Consider the following 17,022-nt stretch of genomic DNA (forward strand, 5'->3'; position numbering starts at 1 on the left):
TTCTTGTCGCCCACTTCATTTACCACCGTCTTGCCACTTAGGTGCGGCTTAACTACACAGTGTATTTTAAACTGTGTTTTAGACACACTCTGCTCAGCCGCCTTCTGCCCATGTTTAAAGAGTTCAGGGCCTCATACATGAAGGGGCAGCATGCTTCTTAACTCCGTTTTCCATTTTTCTTTACATCCTCCATATTTAAAACTGTGATTCTTTCTCCCGACCCAGTTTTTGAGGCAGGGTCTCAGACGGTATTCTGAGTAAACGCTGTACCTCAGGTGTGTGAGGAACTGTGCCAGGCTGCCATCCATCATCAACAGTCACGTCAGCTCTTCTTTCTTTCTCTGCTTTTTTCAGCCAGGGTCTTTCTACATAGCCCTGGCTGTGGTGGAACTCGAAGTGTAAAGATAAGAATGTCCCTTCTGAGACTAAACTGTGCCATTACGCCTAGCTTTCAGCTTCCTTTATGATAACTAGTCTTACAAAAACATCCTTGTTCCCCCATGCTCAAATCTCAAAAAGTTTTTCTGTAGAAATACCACTGCACACCATGGCAACTATTTTAGAAACAAGACATACTAATTCACCTAAGTTTTTATTTATTGGCTCTAGGAAGAGTTTGCATGAAAATGAGCCTGTGTGGCAGGTACAGAGCGGACTGTGACAGCACCAGAGAGGCCCAGCCTCTCTCCGACAGAGCCTCGTGTTGATACATACATGTGACTACTTCAGGAACAAAACCACACAGTCCAGGAAAAAGAGGAGCCCTTGAGGAAAACAGTTTAAATCGACTTTTTCAATTGACCATAACTTTTCATATAATAAATTCAAATAATGGATACATTCAGAGGCCCAAATGTTTGGCATAGAATAAAATCATGTTCATTTATTTTTTTTCTGCATCTTAGAAGGCATAAAATTAAATATGTTGAATGTAATAAATTCATCCATACAAGTGCAAGTCTCCAGCTATAGTGCATTTTATGGCAGATTTATTACTTAAAAATGTACCAGTAAATCAAAAAAGAGGGGCTATGTCTGTTTAACTTTTATTAAAGTGTATGTAGGAAGTCTTCAGAAATCAAATATGAGCATGAAGATATGGCCAAACATAAAATCTATCAAATTCAGTGAAAAGTTGCTGACTTTAAATAGTAGTTGTAAGAATGACCAATATATATTCTTTGTTAACAACCTCTCACTCTACAGTAAAAAAAAAAAAAAAAAAAAAAAAAAAAAAAGATAAACATTCAGTAAACATTCTTTCCTAAGGTAGTTTCCCTTATAGATCAGTGATTTATCCATTTCTTTGTATACACAAATTTGTTGAACATACCAATCAGTGGTTCTCACAATTGAAAAATAAAAGCACAAAAAAGTTTACACTCTTGTACAGGTAAATCAAAGATCACCTTGAATTAAACTGGATCTCCTTAAGGGCATAGTATAGTTTCAGTTTCATTACCTATTACATAATTAGTTTCTTACATACAAATATTGACATATTTGGCTTGTGCTTCGAAGCCTGTGTGTCTACGAAATCCACATCAATGCAGCTCATAATTGGAAGTCACTGGGGATGTCTTTGCTGCTGCTGGGTTTGACATGGTCGTGTGTTAGAGTCTCTTCAGCACCCGCTGTGGCCCTGCACACGGGTGAGGCATCTTCAATGTCTGGATCTAAGCCTTGAGGGCAAGGAAGTTTCAGTAGCTCTTCTCGGAGCTGAGCAGTGTGGCGCTGGGTAGAGAAAATTGCTAATATCAGAAATGTGAATTCTGTGATTTTAGCATATCATCAGGACAATTTGGTTTTAACATACTTCAGTACCAAGTGTACAAATATTTACTATCTTCTCAGAGACAGTATGTCACACATTTAAAACACACAGGAAACAAAACTCTCAAGAATCCCCAAACTAGGGGCTGAAGAGATGGCTCAGAGGTTAAGAGCACTGGCTGCTTTCATGAGGACCCAGGTTCAATTCCAGGCACTGACACAGCAGTTCACATCTGTCTGTAACTCAAATTCCAGGACTTGTGACATCCCTGTACGCATACACATGCAGTTGAAATTCCTAAACTCAAAAATTAATTCCAGATGTTGAAAAACTCAGAGTACCATTCTATATCGGGTCAAAAGAATAAACCCCACCTCCTCAAAAACATAGGATAGTTCTACAGAACCTGCATGCGCCTTGACCTGGCCACAGGACCAGCATCACCAATGACTTACAAACATCAGCAGTCTGACATATGCATTCTGTTAAAGACAGCAATTCCTTGTGTTGTCACAGATGCTAACTCTGAGAAGTACAGTGCACAAATTAAAATACACCCAGACTGGGAATTCATCAGAACAGTACAGTACTTGTCTGGCATGTGCAAGGCTTCGGGTTCTGACTGTTAGCACTTGAGGGGTGGGATGGGGGAAGATACTACACACCACATAATACACAACCACTAGACAAAAACATAACTACAAAATATAAACTACAAAATACAGTCCACATATACGTTGTTATTTTTGCAAATGGAAACAAGCCTGTTTCAATACCAGGGCCCTCTGTAAACTGCAAAGTTTCTACATTGTTTCACTGGAAGAAACATGAGAAATAATTTTATCATTCAGATTTTAAAATTTTAAACACATTAAAAAAATCTCAAGACTAAATAATTGTGTTATCACATCTTAGTGTAGAATATAAGATACTAAGAGTGATTGGATGCTTATGAATGAAAATAGCACACTGAAGTCTTTCAAAAGAAAACAGTTTATGATGAATAGAAGAGGAAACTAGCTGATTTTGAAAATTAAGTAACTTAAAAACATTGATTGCAGGAGTTTAATTGTATAGGCAGGCCTATGCAGGTGAGAAGACTTAAAGACAATTTGCAGCAGTCAGTCTTTTCCTTTTCCTTTGTGGGTCTCAGGGATCAAACTCAAGTCATCAGGCATGGTGGCAAATGCCTTTACTCACTGAGGAATCTGGATGCCCCACTAAGCGGTTTTCACAGAACAATCTTTACACATAAAAGATGCTCTGGAGCAGGCCAACAGGAACCGGATGTAGCTCTCTCCTGAGAGACACAGCCAGAATACAGCAAATACATAGGCAAATGCCAGCAGCAAACCACTGAACTGAGAACAGGATCCCCGTTGAAGGAATCAGAGAAAGAACTGGAAGAGCTTGAAGGGGCTCGAGACCCCATATGTACAACAATGCCAAGCAACCAGAGCTTCCAGGGACTAAGCCACTACCTAAAGACTATACATGGACTGACCCTGGACTCTGACCTCATAGGTAGCAATGAATAGCCTAGTAAGAGCACCAGTGGAAGGGGAAGCCCTTGGTCCTGCCAAGACTGAACCCCCAGTGAACGTGATTGTTGCGGGGAGGGTGGTAATGGGGGGAGGATGGGGAGGGAAAGCCCATATAGAAGGGGAGGGGAAGGGGTTAGGGGGATGTTGGCCCGGAAACCGGGAAAGGGAATTACAATCGAAATGTAAATAAGAAATACTCAAGTTAATAAAGATTAAAAAAAATGCTCTGGAAATCACTAACAAAGCAAGGGAAGGAGCACAATAAAGACCTGTAGCTTGTGTGAAGCCTGAGTCCTAGTGGGAGGTATAAAGGCTAGAAGACCGAGAAAGGCTGAGCCAATCAAACACTATCAGCACTTACACGGGTTTAAAGCATAATGCCACAGTTGAAACGGAAAAACCCCAGCACCAGTTTCCTTTCCACTGTGATAAAAACACTGACTAAGGAAGGAGAAAAACATCTCACTATTATGAGGACTTGGACTTAAGAGGGGTGGGATACTATAAATCTTATTGGGAACTCAAGCTGTTATATTTCCTTCCTTGACTTAGCCTTCTTCAGCAAAAATGTATTTGAAAGAATAAAAATCTTCACCAGTTTGGAAATAAAGGATTTCTAAGTCAGAGTGACAGAAAAATAACACAGTAGCTTGGTATGGTAGCTCATGTCTCTTAAGTCCAGCACTGGGGAGACAGAGGAAGGCAGAGCTGAGTTTGAGGGCATCCTAGAGTACACAGTTAGATTCAGGGCAGCCACGAGTACAGAGTGAGATCCTGTCTCACAAACAAAAAGGAAAAAACAACCCTTCAAAATAATACAGTAAGATAATTTCAGGTAGTAGCCCATGCTGAAGGGACAGAGCAGAGAAGCAGCACAGCTGGCCTGCGGGTGTAAGCGTGCTTGTAAGCACAGTTGCAGCTGAGCGCCATCCAAAGAGTAGCACGCTGGGGTGCACCAGGAAGAAGGGAAGGAGTACGGGGTGCACGCTGATGATAAGCGGCCTCTTCTGAGGATGAGACTGAAGGGTCTCCCACTAAACATATCAACTAAATGAAGGGAGTTAAGCAATATCGACATATGAGAGAAAAGGGAGATCTGGAATTAAGTATAGAAAGCTGGAGGAATCTGTGTGAAGGAAGGTATACTCCCACTCTTGATGTTTAATGAGGGCATCTAGGCGAAACCATTAGTAAGTAACACGTCAGGAGATGCTAACGGAAACACGTTTTTAGAATCACATTTTAATTGATTTTATTTTCTGTCAACTTCATCCATGTATGCGTTCGATTGCTCTCTCCACCCCTCCCTCTTGTCCCTATCAAACCTGCCTCATCCCTACCAGTCCCTTCTTCAAATCCACGACTTTTAGTTTTGTTTTATGAATTACCTTTAAAGAGTAAATGTCCAGCATTTCAAGCCCAAAGGCATAAGAGAAAGGGAGGCTAAAATCATTTGGATCTCAGAAAAAAGAGAATAAACAAGGAACAGGGAAGGGGACAGCTATGATGGACAGAAGTGAACAGAAGGGGACATTAACAAGTGGTGGGTGTGCTCGTGAGTAACCTCAGTGTGTCAGAGGTCAGGGGAGACTTCCAGCAGTGAGCCTGGAGCTGAACTGTCAATGGAGATGAGCTAGCAGGCAGGGTGGAAAGAGACAGAAGAGCATAGATCAAGCAAAGCGTTCTAACCTTAGAGAGCTGCTTCACTAGCCAAGGGTAGTCTTGAATTCTGTACAGAGATGCACAGTGCTGGGACACCGGACATATACTACCTACCAATCATGGTTCTAAAGTCTTCATAATGTAAAAACTTCAACTGTATATAAAAGTAGACAGAACAGAAAAATAAAGGCATATGTATCCATAGCTTCAAAAATGACAAATTCCTGGCCAGCCTGACCTCATCTATTCATTTTTATTCTTATTTGGAAGCAAATCCCAGATATCATACGATTTGTCATTCATAAATATTTCTGTACTGGAAAAATAAAAAGAGAAATCACACCTGAAAAACTAGCACTCCTCTTATGAGCTATGTATCTGTTTTGAGAGAGGGTCTTAGAACCCACCCCTGACAAGTACTGGGATCAAAGGTGTGTGCCACCACAACTGACCACCTCCAGCTTTTCAGGGAGGACTGGAAAACAAAGAGGAAAGGAGCCAGGAGGGACGGAAAATACTGCACACACGGAAGGCGGATATCTGGCAGAGAAGGAAAGGACCAAAGAATAAAATGATTATTTGGAAGCAGCAAAATGGGTGGCTGTACAAAGAATGATTCCCATGTGTGAAAAAATTCTGCAAAGCCATTGTATCCTCCATTTCCACCAGGGAATGCTCAAGTAAAAACTGCCTGCCTCCCACAAAGCTGGCTGACCTCACAGTGGCCACTCCCACCGGCTATAGAGGCTTCCATCTTGTACCTTCCTCATACCAATACCAAGAAATAAAGTTACGTAAGGGAAGAGGCATAAGGTAAGGCTGAAAGATTAAAGACAAAATTCATGTGGACAATCTCTAGGATGTACCAGAAACCTGGGATAAAGAGAGGCCCCAGAGGGTTTACAGGGGAAACTCCTAGCAGTAGGGGACATGGATCCTGAAGTGGCTGCTTCCTGTAGCCAGGCAGGACTCCCAGCAGAAGGATAAGGACAGCAACCCACCCACAAAGCCTTCAAATGTGTCCGCCTGCAAGACGTGCAGGGACAAAGATAAAGCAGTTTGAAGGGATGGCCAGCCATGACTGCTCCAAATTGAGACCCATCCCAAGGGCAAGAACCAATCCCTGACACTAATTTTTTTTTTTTTTTAGATTTATTTTATGTACGTGAGTACACTGTCGCTGCCTTCAGACACACCAGAAGAGGGCATCAGATCCCGTTACAGATGGTTGTGAGCCACCATGTGGTTGCTGGGAACTGAACTCAGGTCCTCTGGAAGAGCAGCCGGCGCTCTTAACCCCTGAGCCATCCCTCCAGCCCAATCTCTGACACTATTAATGATACTCCATTACACTTATAGACAGGAACCTAATAAATCTGTTCTCTGTCTCAGCAGCCAATGGAAAGAGATTCAGAGTCACACCCAAATATTAGATGGAGCTTGGAAGTCTTACAGAGGAGTTGGGAGAAAGATTGAGGGACCTGAAGAGGACAGGAACCCCACAGGAAGACCTACAGAGTCAACTAACCTGGACCCTTGGGGGCTCCCAGAGACTGAATCACCAACCACAGGCTGGACCTAGGCCCTTTGCACACATGTAGTTGATAAGCAGCTTAGTCTTCATGTGGGTCCCTCAAACAACTGGAGCAGGAGTTGTCCCTGAACCTGTTGCCTACCTGCCTGCCTGTGGATTCCACATCCCTACATAGACAGTTTTGTCTGGCTTCAGTTCGAGTAGATGTGCCTAGTCCTGCAGCAACTTGATGTGTGTGGTTGAGGGGTTGATACCCAGAGGGCCCTTCCCTTTCCAAGGAGAATGGGGGAGGACTTATATGAGGGAGCACTGGGAGGAGACGAAGGGCTGATATTGGGTTGTAAAGTGACTAAATAAATAAATTAAAACAAAACTAAACTAAACAAAACACATGGACCCAATACCCCGCCAACCCCCAACCCCGTCACATCTTTGGGCTCAAGACCTGTAGCCCCTTTTAATTTGAAGAATTTCTAGTTCCCTGTGAAAGCTATTGCACCTATCTGTACACTTTCTGTAACAGTTTTCTTCTCTGTGAATACCCGAGTCAGTGAATGCACAACTAGCTCACCTTGAGAGCTGCTGCGTGGTGCGACATGGTCCTGCCCACCCGCTTGTCACTGCTGTACTGCTGAATGTCTGCAATCCACTCCTCACACTGGGCCATGACCTCAACTCTCTTCAAGTAGAAGTGCTTGTGTATGACCTTGGAGATAAAAACAGTCCAACAGAGCATGTCTACACACCAGAATGTCAGTTTACAGCATCACTAAAATAAACATTTTAGACACTGCAACGTTTATCTGTCCAGAAAATCTGGTTTCATGTGTTCTACGTCATTACAAACCAGGCTCAGGACATCGGCTGGCACACACTGAAATACTCAGTTCTATGGTGGCAAAGAATACTCAACACTGCTCAGATACTGAGTAATCCCATCTAAATGGCACAGGACAAACATAAGGCAAAATAAAACAAGTGGAAATAAATCAGCAAGAAAAAAATGATCTTCAACACACTGGCAGCAGAAGCACTTCTGTTTAGAAGAGAACTCAGGGATGAGGGAGGCTCGGAGTGTAGAGCTTCTACACAAGGTCTGTGCTTAGTTCCCATCTCCCATGTCAGGAGGCTCACAACCATCTGCCTGGTCAGGATCCAAGGGGTCTAATGGCTTCTCTAGCCATTTGAACTCATGTGCATATACATCCCACCTCACCCACACAAAAATAAAAAACAAAACAACAAAAACAAACAAAACAAAAAAACCCAAAAATCTTTAAAAGAGATTTTATAGATAGCTAAGTAATTTTTTTAATTTACAAATTACATTCATTTATTTATTGGCATGTAAGCCACAGCACACATAGAGAGAGGTCAAGGCATTAGTTTTCCTTCTAGCATGTAGGTGGTTTCAGGAATCCAACTCAGGTGGGTAGGCTTGGCAGAAAGGGCCTTTACCCACTGAACCAGTACTAAGTATCTACTCACCAAATGTGTGCCTGCACACAACGCCAAGGTAACACTTACATAAAAAGGTCCCAAGATACAGTGCGCTGTCTTTCAGGATATACGGTTTTAAACCTTATTAATTACACTTTGTTATTAATGACTTTAGGGTTAACTGGTAGTTTCATGAAGCAAGCTTAGTATATAATACTAACAACCGATCCTGAAATGTCTAGAAGTACTTAACTCTACCCAACATACTTCTTTAAAGCACGGTGAAGGGTTTCTGATTTGTTCTAGCATTGCCCATTTAACCGTTGCTTGTCGGATGTTTCCATCGTATTCTCGAGAGCTCTGTGTGCCACTGGGAGTGCCTCTAGACCGTTCATATCCTGGTTCATTGAAGTAAGGCTCAGCTACTAATATAAGGGACTGGACAGAAACCAACACCTGAGGAACAGACAAAAGTCAAAAAGTTATTAAGAGACAGTTTCACCACAAACAAACTGCTATGCTGTGTCATCTCCAAGGAGTCTCTATAAGCATGTTTCCACATGTTTCTGGCATAAAACAAAACAGACATTCTTTTGGGGGCTGGAGAGAGCAGCTCTTTCTTTTAGAGGGCCCATGTTTGATTCTTAGCATATGTATGTGGTGGACATACAAACACAGAGGCAAAAACAACCATACACATTATTTCGGTTGAGTCATGAATATTAGGATAAGCTCAAGGCCAACCTAGACTACAAAGTGAATTCTAGGACGGTGTGAGTTAAAGCACAATACCCTCTCTTAAAAATAATAGACAAACAAAAAGCTGTACAAAGTTAAGTTAGCCACACCATAATCTCATCCACCCACCCATCCATCCACCCATCCATCCACCCACCCATCCATCCACCCACCCACCCACCACCCATCCATCCATCCATCCACCCATCCACCCACCCACCCACCACCCACCCATCCATCCATCCATCCACCCACCACCCACCCATCCATCCATCCATCCACCCACCCACCCACCCATCCATCCACCCACCCATCCATCCATCCACCCACCCATCCATCCACCCACCCACCCACCCACCCATCCATCCACCCACCCATCCACCCACCCACCCATCCACCCATCCACCCACCCACCCATCCATCCACCCACCCATCCATCCACCCACCCATCCATCCATCCATCCATCCATCCATCCATCCATCCATCCATCCATCCATCCATCCGTCTCTCTGTGTTGCCCTAGCTGGCCTGGAATTAGCTACGTAGACCACTGATGTTCTGTTCAGGAACTTGTTTCCTGTACCAAAGCGTTCAAGGATATTTCCCACTTTCTCTTCTGTAATATTTAGTGTATCTGGTTTTATGTTGTGGTCCTTGATCCACTTTTCAATGAAGGAGTTATTTTCTTCTATTTCAAATCTGAGACTCCTCAGAGAGCTTTTAAACCATCGTTAGTTCTATCATTTGCTGTTTTAAAATATTTTTCCTCTTCCCCTTACACAAATAGGATATATTACTCAAGTTCTACAAAAGCAGAGAAGATTAAGTCAAATTCTTATCACAAACCTACAATTTAAAACCCAACCTATTTTGAGAAAAAAAAAATCACTTTTAGATGAGATGTAGTCTCAAATTATAAGTTCAAAAGTACTTTCAGCCAGGAACAGTGCATGCCTTTAGCTCCAACACCCAAGAGGAGGGGAAGGAGGGAGGACATCCGAGTTTCAGGCCATCCAGTGTGACTAAGTGTGACCTAGTCTCAAAAAAACTGAAACCGAAACCAAAACATTAATAAAAAAAAAAAAAAAAAAAAGCTTAAAATTTTAACCCAGAATTGTGCCTATGGACAAAGAGTGGAGCAGAAACTGAAGGAAAGGCCACGCAGAGACTGCCCCACCTGGGGATCCATCCCATATGCAGCCACCAAACCCAGACACTATTGCTGATGCCAAGAGCCTGGTATATTGTCTCCTGAGAGGCTCTGTCAGAGCCAGACCAATATGGATGCTCACAGTCAACCATCAGACTGAGAACAGGGAGGATTGCAACCCCATAAGAAAACAGTATAAACTAACCAAACCACCTAGAGCTCCCAGGAACTAAACCACCAACCAAAGAGTATACAGGTCAGGGCTTGCTTGCTCTCCCAGCAGCTCCACCTGTGGCTCTGGCTTTATGGTGGGTTGTAGTTGCTGTGGCAGGCTGTCTGTCCTGCCGCACTTTCTGGTCTTCCTGCGTAGAGGTTTAAAGACCTTCTGCCCCTGGGTGGGGTGAGGTGGGGGTGGGGGCGCATGGGGAAGCTGGCCCTTCAGGAGGGCTTCCTGGTTTCCTCCTTGCCTGACTCCCTCAGACTTAACAAATGGCCTGGAGAGGTAGATGTTTTGGTTCAAACTGTAATCCCAGCACATGAGAGGCACAGGCAGAAAGATCTCTATGAGCCTAAGGACAGCCAGAGCTCAAAACAAAAACTAAGTAGAACCAAGTATGATGGCACATTCCAACATTTGAGAGATGGATCAAGAGTTCAAAATTGGGGCCGGAGAGATGGCTCAGAAGTTAAAAGACTGCTCTTCCATAGGTCCTGAGTTCAATTCTCAGTAAGCACACGGTAGCTCACAACCACCTGAAATGGAATCTGATGCCCTCTTCTGGTGTGTACAAACAAACAAACAAATATTTAAAAAAAGAAAGAAAGAAAGAAAGAAAAAAAAAAGAGTACCTATGGTTCCAGCCTCCAGCTGCATAAGTAGCAGTGGATGGCCTTATCTGGCATCAAGGGGAAGCCCTTGGTCCTGTGGAGGTCCAGAGTAGGGGGATACTAGGGCAGTGAGGCTGGAATGGATGGGTGGGTGGGGGAGCACCCTTATAGAGGCAGGGGGGATAGGACAGGGGGTTTGTAGAGGGGAATCCAGGAAGGGGAATAACATTTGAAATGTAAATAAATAAAATAAACCAATAAAAAAAATCTTCAAATTTCCTAGTTTATTCAGGTTAAACCAGATAAATCCTCTAAAGGAAATTTACTTCACATCTCTTATCTAACACAAACTAGCATTAAAGAAAATAATCTTCTAGGATAGGTCAACTTTAAGTAGGCTTATCTGGTGAAAGTTTCTGATTATCTTCTTTAAGCACCAAATTGTACATGTGAGTTCAAGCTAATACATAACAACCATAACTGAGCACTGTATCTCTTCTTCCTAAATGAACAAGCACTCTAGTGAACATACTCTGGGTATGCTTACTACTCTGCCTGTAGCTGAAGGTCTGAGTTATTTATTATAAAATAAAAACATGAGCAGAAATGAGGTATTATGCACTCACTAACTTACAGAAATGCAACTTTGAAGACTTAAATCTTATTTATCAAATGATCTGATAATAGAAGCTATAATTCTTAAACTTTATGAATTCCAGGACATTAATTTTGAGCATCAGTTAAGTAAAAATTCTAACAAGTACCACATCATACATGACATGTACTAAATTTTACTCATAGGACACGAGACAGATCTAAATCACCTTCCTGCAGCATACTGCACTTTAAGAACTGAGGGAACAACTTGGTCTTGACAAGACTGCTTATCTTACATGATAACTTGAAACTTAAACTATTATTACTATTTCCTGTCTTTCAAACAGTTTTCTATGCTTATTTTGGTCACCAATTTCCCTTGCAACACACACAGATCTCAGAGTATAAGTAAATTTGTCAGAAAAACTTTGTTTACTTGCAAAAAACTTGATGTCTGAGGATTCCACTTCTCTTCTGGTCTTCCATGCCACGTATTCAGGATGCTTAAACAAACCTTAAGGAGAAAAGACAGAATTTAATAGAACTAGTAGCAAACTGTCTCAGCTAGAAATAAAAATATTATGCTCTCATGTCAAAGTGTATCTAAGTCTGTGAAAGCCCACTGCATCCTCAGATGTGACCCAAACCCTTGTGGAATTACTTTCTTCATAAAGAAAACTCCGCACCCATTACATCTGCATCTGCACAAATAAGATGCACATTTTTGTGCTGGTTGATACAAGATCAATTATAAACTCAGGTGGTCCTAAACTAGCTTTGTAGTAGAAAGATGACCTTGAGTTTCTGATCTTCCCACTCCCATTGCTCTAGTAGATAAAAGGGATACACCACCATACCCAGTCAACGCAGTCATGAAGATTAGAACTAAGACTTTGTGTATGTTAAGCAAGTACACTATCAATTAAACTATGTCACTAGTCCTATATAACATATATCTTAATGAAAAGTAATACTATTCCAAAACCAAGACGCTTTAAGTGAAATTTATTTCTTTGTGGATGCCTGTGGGCATGCATGGGATCAGGGGGCAGCTTGAAGGCCTCTTCTATCACTATGAGGGTTCAGGGACTCAAATGCAGGCTGTCAGGGTTAGCCATAGTACATTTACCCACTGAGGTCAAAGGGTGCTGGATCTCTGGAAACTAGAGTTTCAGGCGGCTGTGAGACCACATATGTGGGTCTTCCAAACTGAATCTGGATCCTCTAGAACAGCAGTGTAGTTCTTAGCCACTGAATCATCTCTACAGCCCCAACTGTGATTTTTTTTCTTTTACAGTTTTTTTTTTAATTGTGTGTGTATGCATATACATGTGCATAAGAGAGCAGGTGCCAGATGGCATCGGATCCCCCTGCAGCTGGAGTTTAGAGGTGGCTGTGAGTCAGCTCTCTAAAGTCAGGGACTGGAGGTGTATTACTCTACTCATGGTAGAGTATTTACTCAGATGCACGAGGCCATCCATCTGATCCCAGAATGACAAAACCCAGTAATTTTAAAGTGTACACTTGTGTGGGTGATTCATCAAAAACACTTCAAAGAGTAAATGCTCAGAATGCTGGTATCTCAGGTCTTCACCCAGTCAGCCTTACTGAATGAACTGCTTAAGCAAAATCCACTTTATATGTTACTTGGGACTCAAGATCTATCAAGAAAAGACAACACAGGCTACTTCAGCTTCGTTCCAGAAAACCTGCTCTTTGTTTTTCAAGGAAAATAAGTGGTGCCTCTGTTAAACTTTCTCAAGAAATCTATAAAACTAGTTTTAGTTTTATGATTTATCATTCAATGATGATGAAATAATATCATCCCAGATTGAACTGGATGAAAATAAAAGTGAAAAGGAAGCCAAACCTTGGCGACATCTTTGATAAAAAGTCAATTTTAAAAATGTTGCTACTCAGGGTTGGGGATTTAGCTCAGTGGCAGAGCGCTTGCCTAGGAAGCGCAAGGCCCTGGGTTCGGTCCCCAGCTCCCGGGGGGGGTGGGGGGGGGGAGAAAAGAAAAGAAAAATAAAATGTTGCTACTCCTATGACCAAGAGGCATGTGCTTGTGTGTGTGCCTGGTGCCTGCCTAAGGAGGCCAGAGAGGGCATCAGGTCTGGGAAGCAGACAGTGCTCCTGAGTACTGAGCCATCTCTCAGCCCTACAGATGCTTCTCCTCGTAGTTTTTAAGAGTAATAATCAGCATGGAATTTACTATTAGAATCCTATTAAACTATGAAACATTACACCGAAAATGATAATTTTTAAAAAAAAATTTTACTTTAAAAAGGTTTCCTATAGTCATAGAAAATGATTTCTGTTTTAAATAAATCATATTATTTCTAGAATATACCTTTTGACTTTTTTCACCCAGCGGTGGGAATTAAGCCCAAGGCTTTGACCATGGGAAGCAAACATTCTCTACCACAGAGCTGTGTTCCCCAGGCCCAGAAATAATTTGCTACACCTTTTTGTCAGATTTTATTTTCTAGTGAGAATGAATCATCCCACTGTTAATAGGAAGAGGACAGCAGTCCAGAGCTGACAGAGTGCTGCTGCTCAGCCACAAACAACCCTGAAAAGAGGACACCCAGAGGCACAGACACTGGCTGTGCTGTACTCTTGAGCAGGACTAACTCATGGACGCTGTTGTTTTGCCCTTTTCAGTTTCTTCTCTCTTATTTTCAAGCTGATCTGTCAGCAGGTGCCAGATGTCTGTCCACATAGAGGAAGCTAAGAATGAAGAAAAAATATAACCACGCCAACTTTTGTCTGAGTCACAAACAGCCTTCAGATCAGTGTGTGGCCACCTTACCTTGCCATCATTGTAAAGGTTGGGATTGAAGCGCACGCTATGACCCCCAGTGGTTTCTAGGTTCACAAGAGGAGGTGAGCTAGGATAATCCTGAGGAAAATATACATCAAACTCAAAGCAGCCATTTGCATAGGGGGTGTCCGCTGGCCCAGTTATCAGAACCTGGAGTGCACATAAACAGAAAGATGTGTGACAGTCATCCTCACAAGCACCTTAAAGAACAATGCAAGAGCTGCCTCCTGTCAGCCAGAGCACAAGCTGGCCAAGAGTGGAATCAGAAGTTAAACACACACACACACACACACACACACACACACACACACACACGACTAGAAAAATGTTTCTTATTAGAATTCAGAATGGCATGGCTGCCAGGTGGTGGTGGTGCATACCTTTAATACCAGCACTCGGGGGGCAGGGGCAGGGGCAGGGGCAGGGGCAGGGGCAGGGGCAGGGGCAGGGGCAGGGGCAGGGGCAGGGGCAGGGGCAGGTGGAGCTCTTGAGTTTCAGGGCAGCCTGGTCTCCAGACTTTGTTGCAAGATAGCCAGTGCAACAGAGAAACCCTGTCTTTAAAAAGGTAAAAACAAAGCCATGGTTTTGGTGAAAATAAATTCTTATTTACATCAAGAAACTTTACCCGAATCTTGAACTTCTTTTAAGGTATAAAGAACTTTTTTTGTGGGAATTTTCCTCTGAGTCAATCAACAGATACATTACCACCTGCAGTAAACGGCTCCACGTGGGGCCACACATTATAACTGATTTACTCTGCAGGTTCTAGGCTGAGGAGCTAAGAGAAGTCAATAGATCAACACTTTCAGCTGTCTGAGGAAGACGGACTAGTTAACCTATGAATTAAATCATTTTCCCACTACATATCAACTAGTTTTTCTTGATGCAGTTTTCTCTTAGACTTTAAGATAAGGCAGATCACAATGTTAAAACAGAAAAGTACAAGTTAAGTTATATTGTTATTTCTTTATTCGTAAAACTTAGATATTCAAAACCACAGACTGCCGATAAATTTAGAGAAAAGAGACAATTTCTGATACGAGTGTGATATGTGGGGTGACTGTGAGTAGTGCCTCCTCTGGTACGTCCTGACGTGCTGTCTCATCGACGCACCCTGAACTAACATTACAACACAGCTCCTTTATGGCCACCCCAAACGATCACCAAGTTCATGTTGAAATTTAGAATCTAGGAAGGGTGGGGACAGAGCTGCCTTCTACCTTCATGATGTCAAGTCGCTCCTCATCGCAGCGCACAAAGACACTGGAAGACGATGACAGAGGCAGCGAGGTTGAGAGTGTCACCGCCTCCTGAGCCAGGCGGCGGGCTCTGGCAGCACTGTTGGCATCATTGGCATTTTTCACCTGAGACATGTAGTGGTAATTTACTTTAAAACCCAATTTCCCATCGTCATCTTCAGAAACCATTTCAAATGTATCTAAAAGAAGACAGAAGACCAAAGTGGAGAATCAGCAGGCAAACAGTTGTTATAATACCAAAGTCAAAAGGAAGTTTCTAGTCTCTTCTGTCCCCTGTAATGGAAAGGCCCAGGGTGTGGGGCAGAGCCTAGTGCCGGAGGAGCACATCCTTAGCTTGCTTGGGCTCCTACGTTCAATCCCAGCCCTGCAGAATGACAAAAGAAAGCCACTCTCTGCATTCTCTGCAGACCTCCTCTTTCATTCCTGAAAGCATGTGCTGAAATGAGGATGAGAATGCTGTGATTAAACACATGGTGATCTCAAAACATACAGCAGAAGCTTTCATGTGTGCAGAAGGTAGAAATTAGGTCACAAACAAAACCTTACACAGGGGGTTGGGGGGGGGGGGAGAGCAGAGCAACTGTCGAGGCAGCATTCCAATCAAGTCTTCTGCCTTAGGCACTAGTGGACTAGAATCACAGACAAGTGTCACCATCCTAGCTCAAGTCTAGAGTTCTCTCGTTTACCCTAAACACCTTAGCAGCACTGCTCCAAGGGTGAAGATGACGTTGTAGCAAAAGAGAAATTCCAACTTACCAAACTGCAATGTTTTCATGACAGCCACATACTTCTCTTCAAGTGATTTTAATACTGACAGAGGTTTGGGTTTCATAGCCACCTTCTTTGAATATTCACCTAGTTTTTTTTCTGTAATATTTTAAGATAAATAACATAAATATGCATTTTAAAATGCCTTTATCAGCATATGTGAATGCTGCTTTCTGTGAATATAATATAATAATGTGTTTCATCATGTACAGTAATATATTCTTATCATTCCATTATCTTCTGTCCTCTTCTTATTCAGACGAATCCCTTCTCTTCAGTCCATCTCCCTTTTACTGTTTCCATGAATAATTAAGCTGGAAAACGATCCACTTCTACACGTACATTTCAAAGTCGAGACTTCTACCAGACTTCCCAGTTACCTTCCTGTGATGGTTTGAATATGCGTGGCCCAGGAAATAGCACTGTTGGGAGGTGTGGCTTGTACGTTTTGGTAACGAGAATCTCATCTGAGCTGCCTGGAAGCCAGTACTCTGCTAGCAGCCTTCAGATGAAAATGTAGAACTCTCAGCCCCTCCTGCACCATGCCTGCCTGGATGCTGCTATGCTCCTGCCTTGATGATAATGGACTGAACCTCTGAACCTGTGAGCCAGCCCCAGTTAAATGTTGTCTTTAGAAGAGTTGCCTTGGTCACGGTGTTTGTTCACAGCAGTAAATCCCTAACAAGACTCTTCCTACTTTATCACCTTGGGAAAAGAGACCACAGCCATGTGCATGACCATGTGCAGCAGCCTCAATTTACTCTCCCTAACAAAATGGGACTTTCCAATTCCATCACTTTCAATGAGAAAAGGAAAGTAATTAATATGTATGTTCTTGAGCTACTCCATTTAGTTTTAGCATATATAGAAGAAATAAATTCTTTGTTTTTGGAGCTGGGG

General features: G+C 42.6%; 1 protein-coding gene across 1 annotated transcript in view; it reads right to left on the bottom strand.

The window, feature by feature from the left end:
* Window positions 1-573: 573 nt before the first annotated feature.
* Window positions 574-17,022, bottom strand: part of Birc6 (baculoviral IAP repeat-containing 6) — a 193,433-nt gene continuing 176,984 nt past the window's right edge. Inside the window, 7 exon segments of the mRNA NM_001170596.3 lie at window positions 574-1,734; window positions 7,086-7,220; window positions 8,222-8,410; window positions 11,705-11,782; window positions 14,084-14,245; window positions 15,316-15,533; window positions 16,111-16,221. Coding sequence (NP_001164067.1) covers window positions 1,555-1,734; window positions 7,086-7,220; window positions 8,222-8,410; window positions 11,705-11,782; window positions 14,084-14,245; window positions 15,316-15,533; window positions 16,111-16,221 — 1,073 coding nt within the window. The 3' untranslated portion in view covers window positions 574-1,554.

This window comes from Rattus norvegicus, chromosome 6 (genome assembly GCF_036323735.1).
Source record: "Rattus norvegicus strain BN/NHsdMcwi chromosome 6, GRCr8, whole genome shotgun sequence".
Classification (NCBI taxonomy): domain Eukaryota; kingdom Metazoa; phylum Chordata; class Mammalia; order Rodentia; family Muridae; genus Rattus; species Rattus norvegicus.